We start from the raw sequence: 21605 nt of genomic DNA on the forward strand, positions 1-21605 counted from the left end.
TCTCTCTCTGCAAGAGAGAGGAAGAGGCTAATGTAAACATACAAACATTTAAATTCCAGTCTTTAATATCTCTAAAAAAATGTTATTCCATAAATTCCCTTAATTTTCAAAAACTCACCCCAGAATTATCTGCGCCTATACTGATAAGTAAAGCAAAAGGTAACAAAGGGCTTCTAGGGAGAAGAAATATTGCTGGAACAGATGAGTGGCAAAGTCTAATTTGGATTTTACCAAAGCTAGAGAAGACAGACTTAAACAAAGGATGCCTTTTTAAGAAAATTAAGAATGTATTAGGTTTTATATTTTCAGTTATTTCTCCCAAATTTCTTCCCCTTTTCAAGTGTTACTCATGCTTCTAAGGACAAAACAACAAGGGTGTGGTAGAGGGAATAGAAAATGGAATTTTATATTCGTGTGTATGTGTCCTACCTTGAAGGCTGACAAAATAACTAATATGTATATTTTTATATACCATCCTATTTAATTAACAAGATATTTTAGGGTAAAATCTGTAATATTCCATACACAGTATATCCAGTTAACTATGGATATTTGAGATTTTAAAATATTATATAATGAATTGCCTCAGGACTAGAGTGAGCAGAGTTCCCATATTAATATGATAATTTTTTAATTAAAAAATGTGTTTTTCTAGTGCCTAAGAAATTCTCCTAGATTACATGATCTTTCTTCATTTTGCAAATTTGGTCAACTTTTGCATATTCCATTTTAATTAAAGCTAAATCAAATACAACATATCTGATGGAAGATCATTTCATTCTATAAGAATAAATTACAATTTTACCTATTTCTAATCTGGGTTTTATGATGGGTAATATATGTCTCACATTTAATCGCTAAAAGAAGCACCTTGGTTGGCAGGTCAGCAGGGCAAGACAGAGAGCCTGCATTAGAGTCAAGAAGTCCAAAATTCAAGTTCACCACTGACAAATCCTGGTTATGTGACCCTGGGAAAACCACTTAATCTTTTAGTGCCCCAGCAACATTCTAGCATTATAAACTGCCAAACTTTCCAGTGGCTGACCTGCAGTGATAGAGGGAGATTTCACAACTAGTATTTCCCTACACCAATGAAATCAGAAGTCCACAGCTAACTAAAAAATTAAATTTAATTAAAATTAAAAAAGACTAGAAAGGGTGAGGGTAGAGGTGGGGGTTGGAGTGGAATGCATGATATCTTTCTACAGTAATCTAAGGATAACTAAGTATATACATGAAATGTGTTTATGTTCTCATTGAATTTATTGTAAAAGACAAGAAAAATATAGCCTCATTTAATAAATATGATCTTCTATAACAATCATATTTACATGTTACAGATAACAGAATACAGAACACTGCAATGTAATGCAAATAATAAACTGTGGAAATCTATATCAATTCTTGGTTTAAAAAAAAGGCTACAAAGTTCTATGCCTGGGGCGGCTAGGTGGAGCAGTGAGTAAAGCAGGCTGGCCTGGAGTCGGGAGGACCTGAGTTCAGTTCCAGCCTGAGACACTTAACACCCACACAAAAATAGTAGCCGTGTAACCTTGGGCAAGTTACTTAATCCCATTTGCCCTCCAAATGGCAAAAAACAAAAAAAACAAAACAAAACAAAAAAGTTCTATGCCTAAGTTTAAAAAAATGTGAAAAGGATAAGCTAAAAAAGATATTCTTATAAAATGGCAGTTCAAATCCTGCTCAGGTTTTATTTTGTGAAGGCTTCATGTTCTATTTTTCCCTCCAGAACAGCACCAAAAGTTGAAGGTAGAGTTCTGCTTCTGAAGGCAGAGAACTGATATAAAATTGCCATATAAATCTATGTATATACTTTGTCACATTGAATAAGATTAATCTTAGTATATAACATCAACATAGTCAGTATATCTTTTAGAATGGGGGACATTTCTCTGAATTTGAAATTCATAGAGAAAATGTGCAAAAGATTAGTCTTCAAAGAAAGATAATAAAGGAGTAGGAATCATAGAATCTTTGGGCTAAAAGGAAAAGTAGATCAATCTGATGAGGAAACTGAGGCCCAAAGAGATGAACAGCCAAAGCACCAATTTCCCCAGTCAAATCCTCCTTAGTGCCAAGACAATTATATAATTCTTTGTGGAGCAACAAGCAAACTTTTCATTTCACCAAAACCCTTGGTTTTCAAGTCACTTACCCTTAGTTTGTCTACTTTCCTCTTTGGAGTTTTAGTTACTTCATCTTCTTACCTCAACCAATAGCATCACATTACCCCACAGTGACATGTATGCCAAGAGCCAGCATCAAACTTATGATTTGCATAACATGGCTATAAAAACTTTAGAAACACCCCTCTTTGCTTTCTACACATTCGAACATTGTTTTGGAAAGCATTGTGACAAAGCATTTTAAAACTTTTGAATTTCTCCTCCACAAATCACAGCAGATTTTCATTTTATTTCATTTTGAATCTGCTACAGAGTAGTAGGCAGGCAAGGTATTTGTTATCTGATTCATCTGACCTCCTCCCTTGTCCTATAAATGCTAAATCGGAACAAAGGTTCTAGTCATGTTTCTCATAGAGAAAAAAAGAATAAATTATGTCTTGCTACTGTCGTTCCAGCAAGCTAGTTAATTGCATTTGTTTCATATATCTCCAAACAGCCTGATACATTAATTATATTCTGTAACACCAAGCTCTTCGATTCACTCTGTCACTTCCACTGAACACTTTAATTGTATCCCTTCTAGTAATACACTGTTTGCTTTTGGGGTTTTTTAGACGTACTGATAATTGTATATAGCCTGTACAGGTTTTACATGTACATTTCTGGTATTGCTCACCATAAGCTCATAATTCACATGGAGCCCAAGTCCATTTTCCTAAAGACTACATTAAATCGCTCTTGCTATACTTACATAGTAATAAAAAAAAAAAAACCCTGCAGGATGTATCCCTCCATTTCTTCATTTCAACAAACCAAACTTATTAAAGTATAATCTATGTGGAACACAGTAAACTTAACACACTCTAATTTTATATGATTAGTTTCAAAACATTTCTGCCTAAAACAGGAAAGAACAGAAGTAACGAGAGGCGACATGCATTACCTCCTATTACAGGAGTAAAAGATAAGTTGCCCACGACAGCAAACATTCTACAATAAGTAAAGTAATCTGTATCAGTTCATGTTCATAGAGAGGCCTCCTTCTGCTTCAAATACATAGGGTTCCCTCAAGTAGCAGCTGCCTGGAGCAAAGTTTGCTCCCACAGACATGCAAAAATGGCCAGTGTCCCAGATAGTGAATCAAGTCAGAATACAAAAGCTATTGCAAAGTTAAAATTGAAACTTGAAGGAGAATGAATATCAGGAGTTTCGAAGTATTATGGGCCCCAGAAACAGCTATTTTTTTTTCAGGAATGTTAAAAGATGATATAAAATATTACAATCCAGATTATACAACATTGGTAAGCACAGTACATAGAATTCCAGTTTTTAGCACAACATGCCCTAACCCTCCCGTGTCTTCATCCTTTTTTGCTAATAACAAATGTATAGCTCACTGGTTCCACTGTGTCAATATCAACTTCTCCTTAGTTCCTTCATTTCAAAGAGGTTCATATGTTATGACAACTACTCAGAAAACCAAATCTGAACCTAGAAACCTAAGGAACAATATTAGCTCCTTGACAGATTGACTCAATCCAGAGACAGACACCTACAGCACCTGTTCAAAATCCCCATTGTCTTTGAACACTCCCACCTAAGCTTTCCCCATCAGCCAGCCTATTTTCCTGCGAGCCCACTGCCCTCCTGTTTCACAGACACACAAGACTCTCTCTCCCTACTTTTGACAGTTTTCTCCACACAAACTCTAAATTCTAAAAACTAATTTCATAGTGTATGTGCATTCTCCAAGACAAGACACAGGTGATACTGATCATCAAGATGTTTGTTCTCAAATTCCTAACTCATTTTTACCATCTTCCAAAATGGCAATGACCATAATTGATAAGCTGATTCTCTAAACAAAAGTTCAGTCACTAAATCACAGAAAATAATATTAAAGAAAATGGCATTTAGTCATATCTGAAAGATTTACTCTGACATTTCTTTTTTCTAACCACACTGATAAATTACTATTTGTAGTCACTTTATCAATTTTTTATAAACTGGAAAAAAACCTTATTGCGAACATACTTTCAACAGTTTCAGAAACAAAGGAAAAAAACAAGCTCCCCCTAAAAACACCCCCCCCAAAGCTCTTGTAGACATACTACATGCTTTAATTGAAACAAATCTATTTAAGATGCTCTTATGTTATTTTACACATGTCTCCTATTAGGCTCAAAGGAGCCTACTCTACAAAAAAAATAAATAAATAAATTTTGGTTGAGGGTTTTAAACTTACCATAAACCTGAAAATATACAAATCCACAGAGGAGGAGCTGTGTAAACATTAGCAGACACATTCTGACATATTAAAAATGATCCAGATTGCTTAAAATACCAGTCCCAGAAAGCAAAAGTAGAAAAAATGAGTTATCCTTTTCAAAAAGAGGTAGGTCTTAAGTTTAGACTTCCCTAGAAGCTAATTAAAGTAAAGGGCAAATCTCAAGATCAAAAGATGTTGGAAAGGTCTTGAATAGGGCACATTTAGATGCATCCACATTAACAGAGGGAATTCCAAAAGCTGCTAGATTTCCACACTCTGCTTCCTAAATTCCCACCAATCCACCTCAGGCAGAGGAATTATCCAAGTGTGTCTAAAACGCAGTTCTTAGAATCCATTCAATCCAAAGCCAAGTTCTTTCTTCAGACGCCGAGAAGAAAATGGAAGAAAAGGATCTAATTCCTATAAATTGTTCCAAAAACTTCCCATCATATTGCCGAAAAACCATGGGCTTGACTGCTTCTTTTCTTCCCACCCTCTTTCTTTCTCATCCACATTAGTTCCAGGTCCAGTTTTGCTGATGTGGTTTGGTTTGGGTTTTTGTTTTGTTTGTTTGTTTGTTTGTTTGGTTTGGTTTGGTTTGGTTTTTTACTTAACTTCCATAATAAGAATGTGACAATGCAACATTTTTGCAGGCGGGCTTGACTTAGGTTGGTTTTTGTTTTTTCCTATGCAACCTTTCTCCCACCGTTTTGCCCTTTTCCAAAAGAAAGTGAAGAAGATTCAGAATAAAAATCACAAAAGAAACTGAGGTCTGTAACTATCAATACTGCGTTGCCAGAGGGAAGGAGGAAAAAAGTGAGTGGCAAGGCTAGGGCTTCTGCAGGCTCAGCCCTGCCGCCGCCGCCGCCGCCGCCGCCGCCGCTGATCCTGCTGCTATGCAATTGTGAATGGGAAGTGCTCACTGGAAGGAGCTAAACTGCATGTGTGTGTGCGTGTGTGTGTGTGTGTGTGTCTGTGTGTGCGTGTGTGTGTGTGTCTGTGTGTGTGTGTGTGACCGCGCGCTGGCGCGCGCCTTGCAAAGAGATGGAGAGAGCCCAGGGCGGCACAGTCCAATATCTGCCGCTGCCTCCGCCACCGCCGCCGCCGCTGTTTTTGCTGCAGATCAGCCTGGAGGCCCCAAGATCAGGCGTCCTTCTCCCTTCGCAGCTGCTGCTGCTGCTGCTGCTGCCCCTGCTGCTGCTAGACCGACTGGAGGAGGGAAAGGCGGGAGAGGAGTCGAAGAAAGATAGCAGCTTGTAGTCGGTGGGCCGGGGAAAAGAGAAGCTGAGGGCGTGGACTAAGCTCCTACCACTTCCAGACTCCACCACATGCCCACTCCCTGGGATCTTGGCTGGGGAGGAGGAGGGAAGAGAAGGGATGTGAGTGGATAAAGGAAAAGGGAAAAAAATCTATTAGGCAGCTATGCTAGGGCGAAAACTGGCGGCGCAGACACTAAATTCCTTCCTTTCCTCCCAGTCTCCTCCCTTCACCAAACCTAGCCCCTCTCCTGTTGGAGAAAGGTGGGATTTACGCGGCTGCTTCCCATTTAGGGAGCAGGTAATTTTCTTGGGGAGTGGTTTCATGGAAGCACTCCCGAATTATTCATTCCCTCTCTACCTGCCTATTTAATACACATGCACGTGCGACCTTCATCTTTAAATGAAATGAAGATCCGAAAAGGAAAAACAAAAACCTTTCAAAGGGAAATGTTGCCCTTCCCAGTTTAGTAAATCACCACCTCTCCCTTCCCCCATTAAAAAAAATTGTAAACGTCCACCCTTTGGTTTCAGATAAGATCCATCACTCCTAGCCCGCATATTTACGTGGGCGGGAAAGAAAGGGACATAGGTCCTCCAGTGTCTGGCATTCGCCTTATGACCCTTGAAAAGTGACTTTAAAGGGAGATCACTAATGTGATCCAAAGGCTTATTAAGAAAAAAAAAAAAAAAGATCCCAGGAAAGAAAAAATGCAGAAATTGGAAGATATCTAAATATTTCCTCATCTTGAGATATAAACCTCAAAATTAAATTTGTAAAAGATCTAAAATCTACGGAAGTTAAGCTAAAATTCAAGTTGAGCCATTAACTACATTAACTACAACTAAGGAAAACCAAAAATGGAAAGGGTGGGGGGTGGGGAAGCTCTAATTAAAATAAGGTTTAAAAAAAAACAACACCAAGTAAATCTACTGGAAGATCAAGGAAGGGCAGATTTAGATCAAAGGGATCCGAGCATACCCAGGGTCTTTAGTGTAAATAGCGTGGATGAGAACACGTGTGATCACAGGCTAGCTGGTAGCTGTTTGATGCTTGTGCTGACGATTAGACAGTAGGTTACAAGAACACACACAGGTCCATGAGCCAAGTATATTAAACAGTGAATCTTTAGTTCCCCCTACTGGAACACAGTGGGAAAAATATTTTATATGTGAGGAATAGTCCCATTTGTGTATTTGTGTTGCTATTTGAAGCACCATATCACCTTCTTTACATAATTCATCCGCATTACCTACTATTAGTAAGGACAACAGCTTGCCAGTTGAAGACTAACAAAATCTTTTTGTCACAAAATATTAATCAAAAGATGAATTCTGTAACCCACAGCCCTCTAAAAAGAAATACTAGCTTCTTAGGCAAATCATATATAATGATTTTGGGATATGAATGCTTTGATTATGTCTCATATAATGTGAGGGTAAGGTAGAAAAGATTGAAATGGTCTTCATTCTGGTCACAGGTGATAGTACATTCATCATAGAAAAACACCTGGAATGTAAAGAAAACAGGAAGTGGTTGGGTGTCTTGGCGGACATTTGGTATATATCCCAGAACTGAGTATGAGCTGTATTTTCTGGGTGGTCTGGGTTAGCCTGAAATACAGCAGAGTGTAACAGTGTAAACCAAGTTAAAAGACAATTGCAGTATTAAGATCTATATCAAAGAATAACTAATGTCATTACATCAACACATACAATAAAAACATCAACTTCTGACCTCAACTTCCACTGAAGGTTAAGGAAAACCCTTAAAACCAGAAAACTTAGAAATATATACTTACTAATTTATCTACCCTCAACTTTATTTTAACTGAACTGGATGCCATCTTTGGTCATTATTAAGGAAGTAATAAAAAAGTAATTGTCTTCCTAGAGTGGAAAAATCTCCACACTACAACTTAAAAATTAAATGTAGATTTGGTTCCAGCATACCAAATGTAATTTTTCCCCCTTCAACAACCTTCTGGATAAAGAAATATGCATGGAACTCTAGACTGTTTTATGTAAAATTTGGAATGGTATTATTATGTACTCAAAATGTGCCTAGTGGATAAATATCTATTTTAATACATTTAAAGAATACTGTGCATAAGAGACTATAATTAAAAGTAATTTGGAGAAGATGAACAAATGGTCTTCTTTGTCTCTGAGTTGGCATTAATAGAGGACCATAAATCATTAATCTCATAGAAACATACACAATAGACTATAAAATTATAAACTTTTTTTTTCATTCAGGGTATCTTAATTACTTAAAAGAGATGGGAAACTTAAGTCTATTTTTTGCACATTTATGATGTCAACCTTAAATTTAGTCAATCCCCAGTGCCTTAGAAACATGACAACATTTTAAACACAATAATTGTACTGATCTACTATGGTGATTGTGATTTTTGAAACATATTGTTTGATGTTGTAATTATAAATGATAGGATTCCAATATGGATTCACTTGGATTAAGTGATCCAAATGATCATAAACATATAAGTAATGAAGATAACCTATGCTTTTCCACTGTTCTGACTTATCCTGACCCTGTATCAAACATGTAAATGATCTCAGCTCCTTCTTGGACAAGACTCCCTGCCCACTCAGTGGCTATGAGCCAACACCCATTTCTGTAATCCATACTGATTTCTGGCATCCCTGATTATGGATTCAGATCTTCACCAAATTTCTGGTCCAGATTAGGAAATTGCCCCACCCAAGTCTGGTATCAATAAAGACCCAGAAAATTTCCCCACCACATCTGGGTCTGATTAGAAATGTCCCTTCCCATATCTGGCATTGATTACCTATTCTCAACCAAGCCTATCTATAAGGTATAAAATTTCTCTGATCAGAACCCACTTTGAGTGTCTATACTCCCCACTAAGATGTTTGCCAGAGTCCATGTCTCCTTCATATAAGTGACCCTGGCATAATGCGTGACTGAATGTGTCACCATATAGTGTGTGTGTGTGTGTATGCTTGTGTTTTTGCCTGCTTACTGTACTACCTTGTAATAAAGCTCATACTTGTATTAGCTTTCTGAGTAAGAGTTTTCTTAAATCCTCATAATTGGTTCTTTAACCCAAGACAAAGCCAAATGGAACATCAACTGAGGAAGGATTGGATATTATTCCATGAAATGTGTTACAAATTTTTTTTAATATTTTAGTGTTTTATATTACATTGTTGATATAAAAATCTATAGAAAAGGGTTAAGTGACTTGCTTAGGATCACACAGCTAGTAAGTATCTGAGGCTAGACTTGAACTCATGAAGATGCGTCTTCCTGGCTTCAGGCCTGAGACTACTGTGCCACCTTGATGCCAATAACAACTATAAAGAATGCAAAGAGATATAGCAAGACTTCTATGAGTTGATGCAGAATGCAAAAAAAAGGAAAACAAAAAGAACGTGCACACTAAAGGTAAGACACTTGTGGTAAGGAAATTTATAGATAAATACTTTCTCTGCAACTTCTTAGGGAATTTCCTGGGGATTACTGAGAGTTTGAGTGACTTAAGTAGGATTGCATAGACAGTATGTATCAACAGGACTTGAACCTCAGTTTCCCTGACTTTCAGACTGATATCATCTATCTACTACCTTTCAGAATGACAAAAATGACAAAAGAGGAAAATAGAAATTTTAAGGGTTATGAGAAATCAGGCATATGAATGCCCTGTTGGTAGAGCTGTAAATTGGTTCAATCATATTGGAAAACCTTTTGGAACTCCCTGAAAATTACAGAATTATAGACTCATGGTTTTTTGGATTTTTTGGTTCATTGTTCTTTGATTCAGTAAAACTCTCTAATTAAAATTAATGCATATAGTTTTTGTTTCTTTTCATCAGTCAGGGAATAGAGTGCAATTGTATGTACAATCATTTAAAAAAAACTTTATGTTGTTTGTTTATGAAGTTTGAGAGCTTTAGGTTTTATTTTATTTATTCTATAATTTGTTTAGTTGGGGGTGGGGAGTTATTTTACTGTTGTTATTTTAGCTTATAATTTTACTTGTACTCTGTCATTACTTCCTCTAATATGCAATTTAATGTATATATCTGTCAATAAGTTAAATTATCAAATCTAAGTTTTTTTTAATTTGATCATAATTTAAAGAACCAATTAATTTAGTTAGAAGAAGACTGCAGAGAATATTTAGTAAAGTATTAACATGAATATATTAGTATCCTAACTCCAGGAAGCATGGGTAAGATTTATTATATAAGTCTATTCCCTGACTAAAACCCTGTAAAAGAACCCCCAAATTCCTGACCCTCAAACACTCTGCATTTTATAATAAAAACCCACATAAATGTAAATGATCAGCCTGTTTAAATTTGTATTTGCTTAAAGTGATATGACTATAAGGGAAATAATACCTCAAGTTGTAAAGAGGCACTGGAGATGGGAGGGCATCCAAAAGAGTTATTTGTAACATATAGGTAAGTTGAGAGAAATTCAATATGATCTATCCAAGAAAAAGCATAGGAGCATTAAAACCTGTAGGATATAAAAATTTCGATTATATAAGGGTAGATAATTATCCACCAATGTTATCATATGTGATTATAGGCTTTAGAGCTAAAAGAGATTTTTGATATCATGTTGTCCAACTGCATTATTTTATAGTAGAGAAAATGGAGTCTCAACACAGTGAAGTGACTTCCCTAAGTCACATGCATAAGAAATGGCAGAGCTGAGCTTCCTAGTACTTTGATGTCAGATCCCATGTGGATTCAAACACCATGCCTTTATTGAACAATCTCACACATAAGGCAAATTTTTTCAAGTATCTCATAATCTGTACTTATAAATTAGGGCCCTTTGGAAGTTAAACTGCTTTTAGATAGTGAGGTAAACTGTTACTTGAAAAACCTAGCATGCATATGGGGTTTCAAATAAAATTCAGTATTCTGAAAAATAAAATCATTTATGTTGTAAGTGTAGAAAATACTCCCTGGTTCACTCTCCCAAAGTCAGGCAGGGTGATGTGGTCAGACCTGCACTTTAGGAAGATTATTGACAGCTAAGGAAATCATGGTCTCTAATAGGGAGAGACTTGTGGCAGGGAGACCAACCCCAGCTCTTGTAATAAATAGTTCAGGCATAAGGTCACAAAGGCCTTATTAGGTGGTGTTGTCAAAGAAAGGGTGCATAAAGAAGTAATGAAGGAAAAACTGACAGGCCTTGTGAATTGCTAATTAATTTATGAAATTATGAAATGGATAGGCACACCTGATTCTTTAGGTATTCACCAGGAAAGACCTCACTGGCTTCAGGAAGTGAAACTTTAATCACACCTTAAAAAAGGCACAGGGGTTTAAGAGTGAAAAGCACAGAAAGTACAGAGACAAGAAGCAAAGGGTGGGAAATACAGAAGCAGAAAGCATGGGATTGGGAATGGGGTGGTAAAGAAAGGCAGGCAGTGTGGGGAAAAGAGGGGGAAGAGGGAAAAGTCACTGAGAAAAGCTCAGGCAACCACAGATTAGAGTTGGGAGTCCTTGGCATAGACCCAGAAGGAGATAGAATTAGTGTTAGATCAGGAGTTTGGGGTCTCATTTTTATAGGTGGGAAATAGACTAACTCTAATATATATGACCTGAGGTTAGTTCATTAACATAACTGCATCCTCTCAAAGTTCTCAGCAAAACACAAAATTTTAAAAATTCACCTCATATTAAAGTTATCAGCACTATTCAGTGTTCTGTTGGTCTTACTATGGATATCTGGAGTTTATCTGAGGTTTATAGATCACAGGACCAAAGGCCCTAACAGCAAGGCCTAGATGGATTTCCCTTGTTTAGCACACAGATGCGGGATGTGATTTTTTATTGATATATTTTGATAATTATGTTGCTTTAATCTTTGGGACAGTCCAAACATGACTTTTACATTTCCTTTTGCTACCTTACTTCCTGCTGTTATTATTTTATACTGGCTACTTATAAACTTACTACACTGGCTAGGAGGCAAGGGGGATTGTCTGGGGAACAGAACAAGATACATTATTAACATTGGCAAAAGATTAAACGTTCCACAAGAACGAGCCAAGGATGACACCGAGGTTGCCAGCCTGGGTAACTAGGCATATGGCAGTACTCAGAACAATAATAGGAAAAAAGAAGAAGGGAGTATTTAGGAGGGGGAGGGAGATAATGGTGTGGATAGACTGAGTTCAAGATATCTATGGGACATCAAGTTTGAGATGTACAATAGGTAGCTGGAGATACAGCACTAGGGGTCAGCAGAGGGGTTACGGCTGGAGAAATAGATGTGAGAATTGTCAGTATTGGAATGATAATTGAGTCCATGTGAGCTAATGTACCTTTGGGTGAAATAAAATGGATGTACCTTTGGGTGAAATAAAATGGAAGAAGAAAAGCAGACCCAAGACAGTCCCCTGTAGGACACCCCTGGTTAGAATGTGTGGCCAGATGAAGTAACAGCAAAGAACATGGCATAGGTAGGTGGAGGAAGAGGAGAGAGTTCTAATCTCATATGACCAAATGTCTGTTGAGCTTCATTTAGATTTCAAACTTCAACCTGTTTCAGCATGTCAAACTTAACATGTCTAAAATGCCTTGATTAGTTCAAGTCACTATGCATAAGTATACTATTCCATCCCATGGTACTAAAAGAAGTGTTTGATATGGTTGCTCAATAGTTGTCAGTAAGCCTTTATACTTTGTAGAGAATGCCACAGGAAAAGGCAAAGTCAAACATCCCAGTTTTCAAAAACGAGAAGAGAGAGGGGTCTGGAAATTACAATGCAGTGAATGTGACTTTGCTTCCTGGTAAGAGTCTAGGACAAAAACACATAGTAAAAAAAACAATGATCACTGAAAGCTAGAATGGCTTTGTAGAGAACAGTTGGTCAATCTAACTTTGTTTTTTTGTTTTTGTTTTTGTTTTGCTTTTACTTTTAGAGACTATGGAGTGGAAAATATCTTTTAAAATAACAGGACCCAAAATATAAGGTGCTAATAGTGTACATCTACCTTTAAATAACATTAACTACTGAAGCAAAGGGCCCAATGTAAAAACAGGTATAAGATGTATTCATAGGAAATGACAACTATCAAATCACCCACAAATTGGTAGAAGTCAATGAAATTAGATCAAAATATATATGTGATTAATTTTAATAAATCTTCATGAAAATATGAAAATGACCCATGTTAATGGCAGACCTTCCATGCTTCAAGGTTGAATCTCTGTGTCTCTAGGGATGGATAAAATTTTCAAAACTAATAGACAACATGGGGCCAAGATGTCATAAATTTGGCAACAACAGCTACAAAAAGGATACTTTTCTACATTTGTACTATGCAGTTCGATGAAATTATACCACAAATATTGATAATAACAAAACACCACATTTCATTAAATTGAGTTTATTATTTTGTCAAATTCTTCATTTATACTCATTTATATTTGAAAATCAATTACAATTCGGGACGGCCAGGTAGCACAGCGAGTAAGAGCACCGGCTCCAGTGTTGAGAAGACCTGGAGATCGAATCCCAGGCTCAGACACTTAGCACCCACCCAGAAACACCTGGCCGTGTAACCTTGAGCAAGTTACTTAACCCCAATTGCTTAGGGGTGGCCAGGTGGCTCAGCGAGTAAGAGCATCGGCTCCAGTGTCAGGATGACCTGGATCAAATCCGGGCTCAGATACTCAGCACCACACCCAGAAATAATAACTGGCCGTGTAACCTTGAGCAAGTTACTTAACCCCAATTGCTTTAAAAAAAAAAAAAGAAAGAAAATCAATTACAATTAAACATTAATTTAAGGCTTTGGGGAGCATAGAAGTTGGGGAAGTTTGCAGTTAAAATAATTTTATTACATATTCCATTCAAAATCTATTATCTGAAGAATTCAGGAAAGATTTTTACTAGATAAAGGAGTCTTTTCTTCTTATATAGCTGAGATCTGACTTGCAAGTTAATACCTAGACTTAATATTCTAATGGACTTTAGGTCAATGTCCTTTACAGTGACATATTTACAAAACATTTCACATTGTGTTTCAGGACTTGAAAGGATAATATCTTGCTTCTTTATGTTAAGTGCATTTTGCATTTTAAATGCTTTCGCGTGTGTTATTTTTTTTTTTTTAAGCAATTGGGGTTAAGTAAATTGTTCAAGGTTACAAGGCCAGGTGTTTCTGGGTGGGTGCTAAGTGTCTCAGCGCAGATTCAATCCCAGGTCATCCCGACTCTGGGGTCAGTGCTCTTACTCGCTGTGCTACCTGGCTGCCCCTCGCATGTGTTAAAGTTAGCTTTTAAGTCAACATTTATCAAGCCCTAATTTTTTTATTCAGGGAAAAAATATCATGCTAAGCTTACATTTCCTAAACCTATCACCATTTTGAAGTTAATGAAGTAGAGTTCATTGAACATTTTTTTAAAATCAAAACTTTTAAGCTTATTGTTTATTTTGGAAATAGGAAAAAAAATCAATTTCTAGAATTTATGGTTTAAAAATAATTACTGAAAAGTTTGATGACTTTTAATATATCTAAGTTTTGAATGTATTGATAAATAATATAATAACATTGATATAATTAATCTTATATCTCTGTGTGACCACTCCTTTATGACTTTCCTCTGTTATGTCTCTTACAGTGACTGTAGCTCAAAGTTCTCCTGAAACCTATTCTCTTCTCTTTTTTGTAATTCTCTTGCTCTCCATTTATGAACTCTTCTATTTCCATGGGTTCAGTTGTCATGCCTATGCAGATCATTCCCAGATCTAGTTGTACAGCCGTCGTCTCTCTTTTAAGTTCTAGTTCCACATCATCAGCTGCTTAGTTAACATTTCCAACTGAATATACATTGGCATTTCAAACTTAAGATGTCCAAAATAGAACTCATTGTCTTTCCCAAAAGCCATTTCTTTCTAAATTCCCCCTTTTTCTGTTGAGGGCACCATCATCAATTTACTTTCCACTTACCCTAGTTTTTGATCTCAGAATTATCCATACCTCTTTGTTTTATATTACTACTATGTATATATGTTTTTTTTTCACCAGAGAGAATGTAAGTGCCTTGATGTCAGGCTCAGTTTTTACTTTGTATTCCCAAGACCTAGCATTGTCTTTGACAATTAGTAGAGACTTAACACATGCTTATTAATTGATTGATTGAGATTGAATCAATGACTCTGAGTTTACCATAAGATTCTATTAATTTAAAATGTTTTAATAATTCTCTACCAGTGATGGTAGTGATTGAAAAATCAATATTATTTTTTTCCAATTTATTCACTTATTTTTAGTTTACAATATTAATTTCCACAAGATTTTGAGTTACAAATTTTTGTCCCTATCTCTCCACTACCCCCACCCCAAAATAGCCTACTGATTACCTCTTTCCCCAATCTGTTCTCTCTTATATCTTCCCAAACTTTCTAGTAGGGCAAAATGGATTTCTATACCCCAGTACCTGTATATCTTATTGCCCAGTTTTATGTTAAAAGCAATTAAAAAAAAACATTTGTTGTTAAAACTTTGAGTTTCAGATCTTTTCCCTTCTTCTTTCCTCACCCACACCTACTGGGAAGATGAGCAATTTAATATAGGTTGTACATGTGCAGTTACACAAAACATTTCCATAGTAATTGTATTGTGAAAGACTATTATTCCCTCCATCCTACACACCCCCAACTTATTCAATTTTCTCCTTTGACCCTGTCCCTTTTCAAAAATGTTTACTTCTAACTATCTTCTCCCCTAATCTGCCCTCCCTTCTATCATTCACCATCTTATCCCCTTCCCCCCTATTTTCCTGTAGGGTAAGATTCCCAATTGAGTGTGTATGTTATTCCTTCCTTAATCCAAATTCAATGAGAATCAGGTTATCCCATTCCCTTTCACCTTCCTGCTCTTCCTCTCCATTGTAAGAGTTTTCTCTTGCATCTTTTATATGAGATAATTTACCCTAATCTATTGCTCCCTTTCTCCTTCTCCCAATATATTCCTCTCTCACCTCTTCATTTCATTTTTTAGATATCATCCCTTCATATTCAACTCATCCTGTGCCCTCTGTCTATGTTACATGTACATACATATGCACATGCTCACATATATATATATATATTTATTTATACACACATACACCCTCCTATATGTACATATATGTGTACGTATAATATATACATATATATTCCCTTCAACCATCCTCATACTGAGAAGGGTTTTATGAGTTACAATTATTGTTTTTCCATGTATGAATATAAATACTTCAATTTCAATAAGTTACTTATGATTTACTTTTCCTGTTTACCTTCTCATGCTTCTCTTGCTTCTTGTATTTGAAAGTCAAATTTTCTGTTCAGCTCTGGTTTCTTCATCAAGAATGCTTGAAAGGCTTCTGTTTTATTGAATGACCATATTTTTCCCTTGAAGCTTTGTACTTAATTTTGCTGGGTAGGTGATTCTTAGTTTTAGTCCTAACTCCTTTGACCTCCGGAATATCCCAAGCCCTTCAATCCCTTAATGTAGAAACTGCTAGCTCTTGTGTTATCCTGATTGTGTTTCCACAGTACTAAAATTGTTTCTTCTTGACTGCTTGCAGTATTTACTGCTTGATCTGGGAACTCTGGAATTTGGCTATAATATTCCTAGGAGTTTTCTTTTTGGGATCTTTTTCAAGAGGGGATTGGTGAATTATTTCAATTTCCATTTTTCCCTCTGGTTCTACAATATCAGGGCAATTTTGCTATATAATTTCTTGAAAGATATGGTCTAGTCTCTTTTTTTGATCATGGCTTTCAGGTAGTCCAATAATTTTAAAATTATTTCTCCTGGACCTATTTTCCAGTTCAGTGTTTTTTTTTTCCAATGAGATATTTCACGTTGCCTTCTCTTTTTTCATTTATCTGGATCTGTTTTATAGTATCGTGATTTCTCATAAAATCATTAGCTTTCATTTGCTCTAATCTAATTTTGAAGGAATTATTCTCTCCAGTCAGTTTTTGAAATTCCTTTTCCATCTGGCAATTTTGACTTTTTAAGGCATTCTTCCCCTTATTGGCTTTTTGGGCCTCTTTTGCCATTTGGGTTAGTCTATTTTTAAGGTGTTATTTTCTTCATTGTATTTTTGGGTCTCCTTTGGCTGTTGACTTGCTTTTCATGATTTTCTTGCATCATTCTCACTTCTCTTCCCAATTTTTCCTCCTCATCTCTTACTTCATTTTCAAAATTCTTCTTGAGTTCTTACATGGCCTGTAACCAGTTTGTATTTTCCTTGGAAGCTTTTGATGCAGGAGTTCTGACTTTGTTGTTTTCTTCCCATTCCATGCTTTGAGCCTTTTCCTCCCCCCAAAAGGATTCTATGTTTATGCTTCCTATGCTCACTCATATTTCCAGTCAATTGCTTCACTTTTGAGCTTTTTGCCATGGTAGAACTCTGCTTCCAGATTGCAGAGAGCTATGTCTCAAACCACTGGGGTTTTTGCAGCTGCCAGAGCTATTAAGAAGGTGCCCTCTCTGCAGCCCCCACAAGCTCTGACACACTGGCCTCACACCCCAGGACCACCACCCAAGACCAAGATCCAGATCCAAGCAGGTTAAAGCAAGAGCAATTATTCTCTGAATGATGGCTTGGTCCCCCAACAATCTGCAGGCCAGGAACTCTGGAGGCAGCCACATGGCAGCAGCTGCAGCCACCACACTAACACCACTTCTCACCCTAGAGGCAGGAGACCACAGCCGTTCTCCACCGAATCCCAACTGAGTTCCCAACTGACCTTTTACTTTGTATTTGGTGTTTATGGTTTGAAGAAGTCTGAAAACCACCAGAGCTGCTGATGATTCACTCTCCTAAAGTCTGCTCTGGCTGCTGCTGACTGGGCCACCCTGGGGCTGGAACCACGCAGCTCACATGGGACTGGGCTTGGCTGCCAGCTAGGTGCGACAGACCCTTCCTTTTGGCCTGCCAGGCTGCCTTTGGCAATAGATTTGTTCCTTTCTGTCACTGGGTTCTGTAGCTCTAAAATTTGTTTAGAATCATTTTTTACATGTATTGCAGGTGGTAGGAACTGGAGTCATGCAGAGGTCCTGTTTTTACTCCATCATCTTGGCTACATCCCCGAATAATCAATATTCTATAGGTGTCAATTTATATCCTGATATATTGATAAAAAATCAATAATTCTTAAATTTCTTAGAATTTCTCTTCTATACGAATACTTTAACACTTGATACAATTTTCATCAGCCAACTTCTGGTGTAGAAACTCTCTGCACTGTTGTAGATCAAAAATTCTTGTGTAACTTAGAATATGAGATTTATCCCTGAAAAGAAATTAAGACATTGTCTCTAGTCTATCCTCCTCATTTTACAGATGAGAAAACCAAAGCCTGAAAGATAAAATTACTTTTCCAATGTTTTTAAGTAAGTTTGGGGCTCTCAATGTAGCAAAAATTTAATGAGGCCTACCTGAGTTGAAGCAGTTTTAAAATTAAGACAGAACTTGACCAGTTCTTCTTATCCATTTCACCTCCTTCATTTGGCAGCAAGAACATTTACAAATGAGGAATTATGCAGTAATTCATATCCACATTAGGGATGAGAAGAGGAAATTTATGCACAAGACTTATGAAACCCCAAAATATTTATTAATGTTCTGCATGGTAAATTAATCCCTTAAAAGGGATGGAGATGAGAATGGGACACTGCAGTCCTTATTTGCAGATGAAGTGGAATGAATTGGTCTGCAGCATCAATGATGGCTTCTCAGCTTTCCCTTTTCTATTGGAATGTCTCATCTCTTATTTGTATTAGAGATGCTTCCCTTCTTTTCAGGGAGTCCAGGATAATGACTAGTAAAGCAAACTGTTATTTATCATCTCTTTTTCCACATATTCACTTTGGGATCTTTTGACAAATTGAGGAGAAAGAGTATGGGACTAGAATGTGAGCTGATTTATTCAAGCTTAGCTAACAAAGGGAATATAGAGGAGTTTTTCTATGATGCTGGATGCGATGGAACACTCTGGGCCCTTTACCTGTGAAATTTTTAGGCAAAGGGAGAAAGACTCTCTTGGATGCTTTTAAGATTAGAAGCAAAAATCAAGAGACAGAGCCATACCGAATCTCAATCTACGTTATAAAGTGGCAATCATCAAAACTATCTAGTACTGGCTAGGAAATAGAGTGGAACAGATTAGGTACACAAGACACAGTCATAAATGACCATAGTAATCTAGTGTTTGATAAGCACAAAGATATCCAGTTTCTGGAATAAAAACTCACTATTTGACAAAAACTGCTGGGAAAACTAGAAAGTGTGATAGAAACTAGGTATAAACCACATCTTACACTGTATACCAAGACAAGGTCAAAGTGTGTACATGATTTAGACATAGAGAGTGAAACCATAAACAAATTAGGAGAACAAGGAATAATTTATCTGTCAGGTTATGGAGAAGGGAAGATTTATTTTTTGCCAAACAAGAGATTGAAAGAATTACTACATATAAAATTAATAATTTTGATTATATTAAATTGAAAAGGTTTTGCAGTAACAAAACTACTTCAACAAAGATTAGAAGGAAAGCAGAAAGCTGGGAAACAATAGTAAGTGTATCTTGTGAAGGTCTCATTTCTCAAATATATAGAGAACTGAGTCAAAATTATGACAATTATAAGTCATTCCCAATTGATAAATTGTCCAAGGATATGAACAGGAAGTATTTAGATGAAGAAATCAAAGCTCTCTATAGACATATGAAAAATATGCTCTAAATCATTCTTGATTAGAGAAATACAAATTAAAACAGCTTTGAGGCATCAACTCACATATAATATTGACTAATATGACAAAAAGAAAAATGACAATGTTGGAGAAGATGTGGGAAAATTGGTACTAAATCATTGTTGGTGGAGTTGTGAATGATCCAATCATTGTGGAGAATAATTTGTCCAAAGGGAAACCAAACTGAAACCATTGATCCAAAAATACTAGTTCTGTATCCCAAAGAGATAATTAAAAAGGGGAAAGGGCTTACATATACTAAAAATAATTATAGCAGCTCTCTATGTGATGGCAAAGAACTGAAAATTGAGGGGATGCCCTCAATTGGGGAATGGTTGATCAAGTTGTAGTATATAAATGTAATGAAATACTATTGTGCTATAAAAATAGTAAGGAGGCATATTTCAGAAAATACCTGGAAAGACTTACATGAACTGATGCAAAGTGAAGTGAGAAGAATGAAGAGAATATTGTACACAGTGACAGCAACATTGTGTAATGATCAAAAAGGAGAGACTTCACTCTTCTCAGCAATACAATGATCCAACAGTTCTAAAGGAGTCATGATGAAAAGTGCTATCCATATGGGGGACGGGGGAAGGATGGCATCTGAATGCAGACTGATTAATACTATTTTCACTTTTAAAAAACTATTTTGGTGGGTTTTTTTTTACTTTTGTTCTGTTTGTTTTTTTACAACATGACTAATATGGGAATATGTTTTACATGATTGCACATATATAACCTATATCACATTACTTACTGTTTTAGGGAGGGAGAAAGGGATCAAAAGGAGAAAGGGATGAAAATTTGAAACTCAAATTTTAAAAAATTTAAAAATTAAAAATTAAAAAAATGTTAAAAATTGTCTTTACGTGTTATTGGAAAATTGTTACATGAAATGTTACATGAGGGGGAGCAAGAGATAATTAACACTTTCAGGATACTTGCCAATTATGAGTGCTAAGAGAATATTGTTGGGTTTTTCTCCCAAGAAAGGAATCAAAGACCTTACACTGGTGCCACTGAGTTTTTTCCCTCTCGAATTATATATCTGAAATTTTAACACAAATTCCATAGAAGAGAGGGAATAAATATTTATAAATATGTGTGTTTTTCTATAGCAAGAAATATTAATACAATTATATTCCTGAAAGTGAGGAAGGATAGCACTTCTAATTATAAAATTCCAAAGGATTAAACTATGTTCCCACATATAATAAGAAAGAGAATAAAAAATGAGTGTATACCTATAGAGACCGTCCATTATGGAAATCATTGCAATTTGATTTGTCCTGTCATATACGCTGTGTCTGGGCTAATATTTTAATCTACTTCTTGCTTTAAATACATTACTCTTTCTACTTCAGTCTTTGAAAATTACCTTAGGCACTGTTAGGTTAAATGACTTATGCATAATCACAAAACTAATCTGTACCAAAGGCAGATTTTTAATAACTGTCTTCCAAAACTAACACTGTAGTTGGTGTATATGAGAAAGCAACAACTGGGAATTCATAGGTTAACTCTCCACATTTCTATAATACAAAGTAGGACTGTTTATAAGCAAGTAAGCTATGAAGTAAACTCGGGGGAGCTTGTGGTGACTATGACTTTAGGTGGATTGATCGAAGATCAACTGTGGGTTCTTTGGGTAAGAAGAGTATAACATTACTTTTAGCACTTTGGTGAGGAGCTCATGCACATTCCCTGGGAATCTCCTTGCTGTTTGTTTTTTTTTTTGCTAATTTTTAATCTTCTTGGTAACAGTTTTTATCTGCCTTTTCTCTCTAATGTTTTTGACTGCATAGGGAACTTATTTTATAGGGGATATTAGAATATATATTTATTAATTTATTGTTTATTTGAACTCTTCCGTTATGGGTGATCAATTTCACTAGATATAGAATTATTGTAGCCACTACACAATGCTTCCTCTCAAAATGTAGTTTAGTGACCTCACTTAGCCTTTTCTGCTAAGAAATTATTCCTTTGCCCTCCCCCACCTCCCCACGCAAACCCTTACTATATTGTACAAACTCGATGCCTTGGAAAAAGTTCAAATGTAATTTGGCCTGTTTGTTATTATCTTAAAGTAAATGAGGAGAAAGAGAGAGAGGGAGAGAGAGAGAAAGAGAGAAAGAGAGAGAGAG

General features: G+C 36.2%; 1 protein-coding gene across 10 annotated transcripts in view; it reads right to left on the reverse strand.

Moving 5' to 3' along the window:
* Nucleotides 1-6315, reverse strand: part of ROBO2 (roundabout guidance receptor 2) — an 800464-nt gene extending 794149 nt beyond the window's left edge. For 5 of the 10 annotated variants that reach the window (XM_069100511.1, XM_069100509.1, XM_069100508.1 and 2 more), the window contains exon 1: nt 4393-6314. In XM_069100511.1, the coding sequence (XP_068956612.1) occupies nt 4393-4453 (61 nt within the window). In that variant the 5' untranslated portion in view covers nt 4454-6314. Of the gene's footprint in view, nt 1-4392 lie in introns of all 10 variants that reach the window. The other 5 variants (XM_069100515.1, XM_069100514.1, XM_069100512.1 and 2 more) reach the window with 2 other exon arrangements.
* Between the last annotated feature and the right edge of the window lie 15290 nt (nt 6316-21605).

The sequence above is a fragment of the Petaurus breviceps genome, unplaced genomic scaffold, assembly GCF_028583685.1.
Source record: "Petaurus breviceps papuanus isolate PSGF00001 unplaced genomic scaffold, PetGlider_PUasm1.0 419, whole genome shotgun sequence".
NCBI lineage: Eukaryota > Metazoa > Chordata > Mammalia > Diprotodontia > Petauridae > Petaurus > Petaurus breviceps.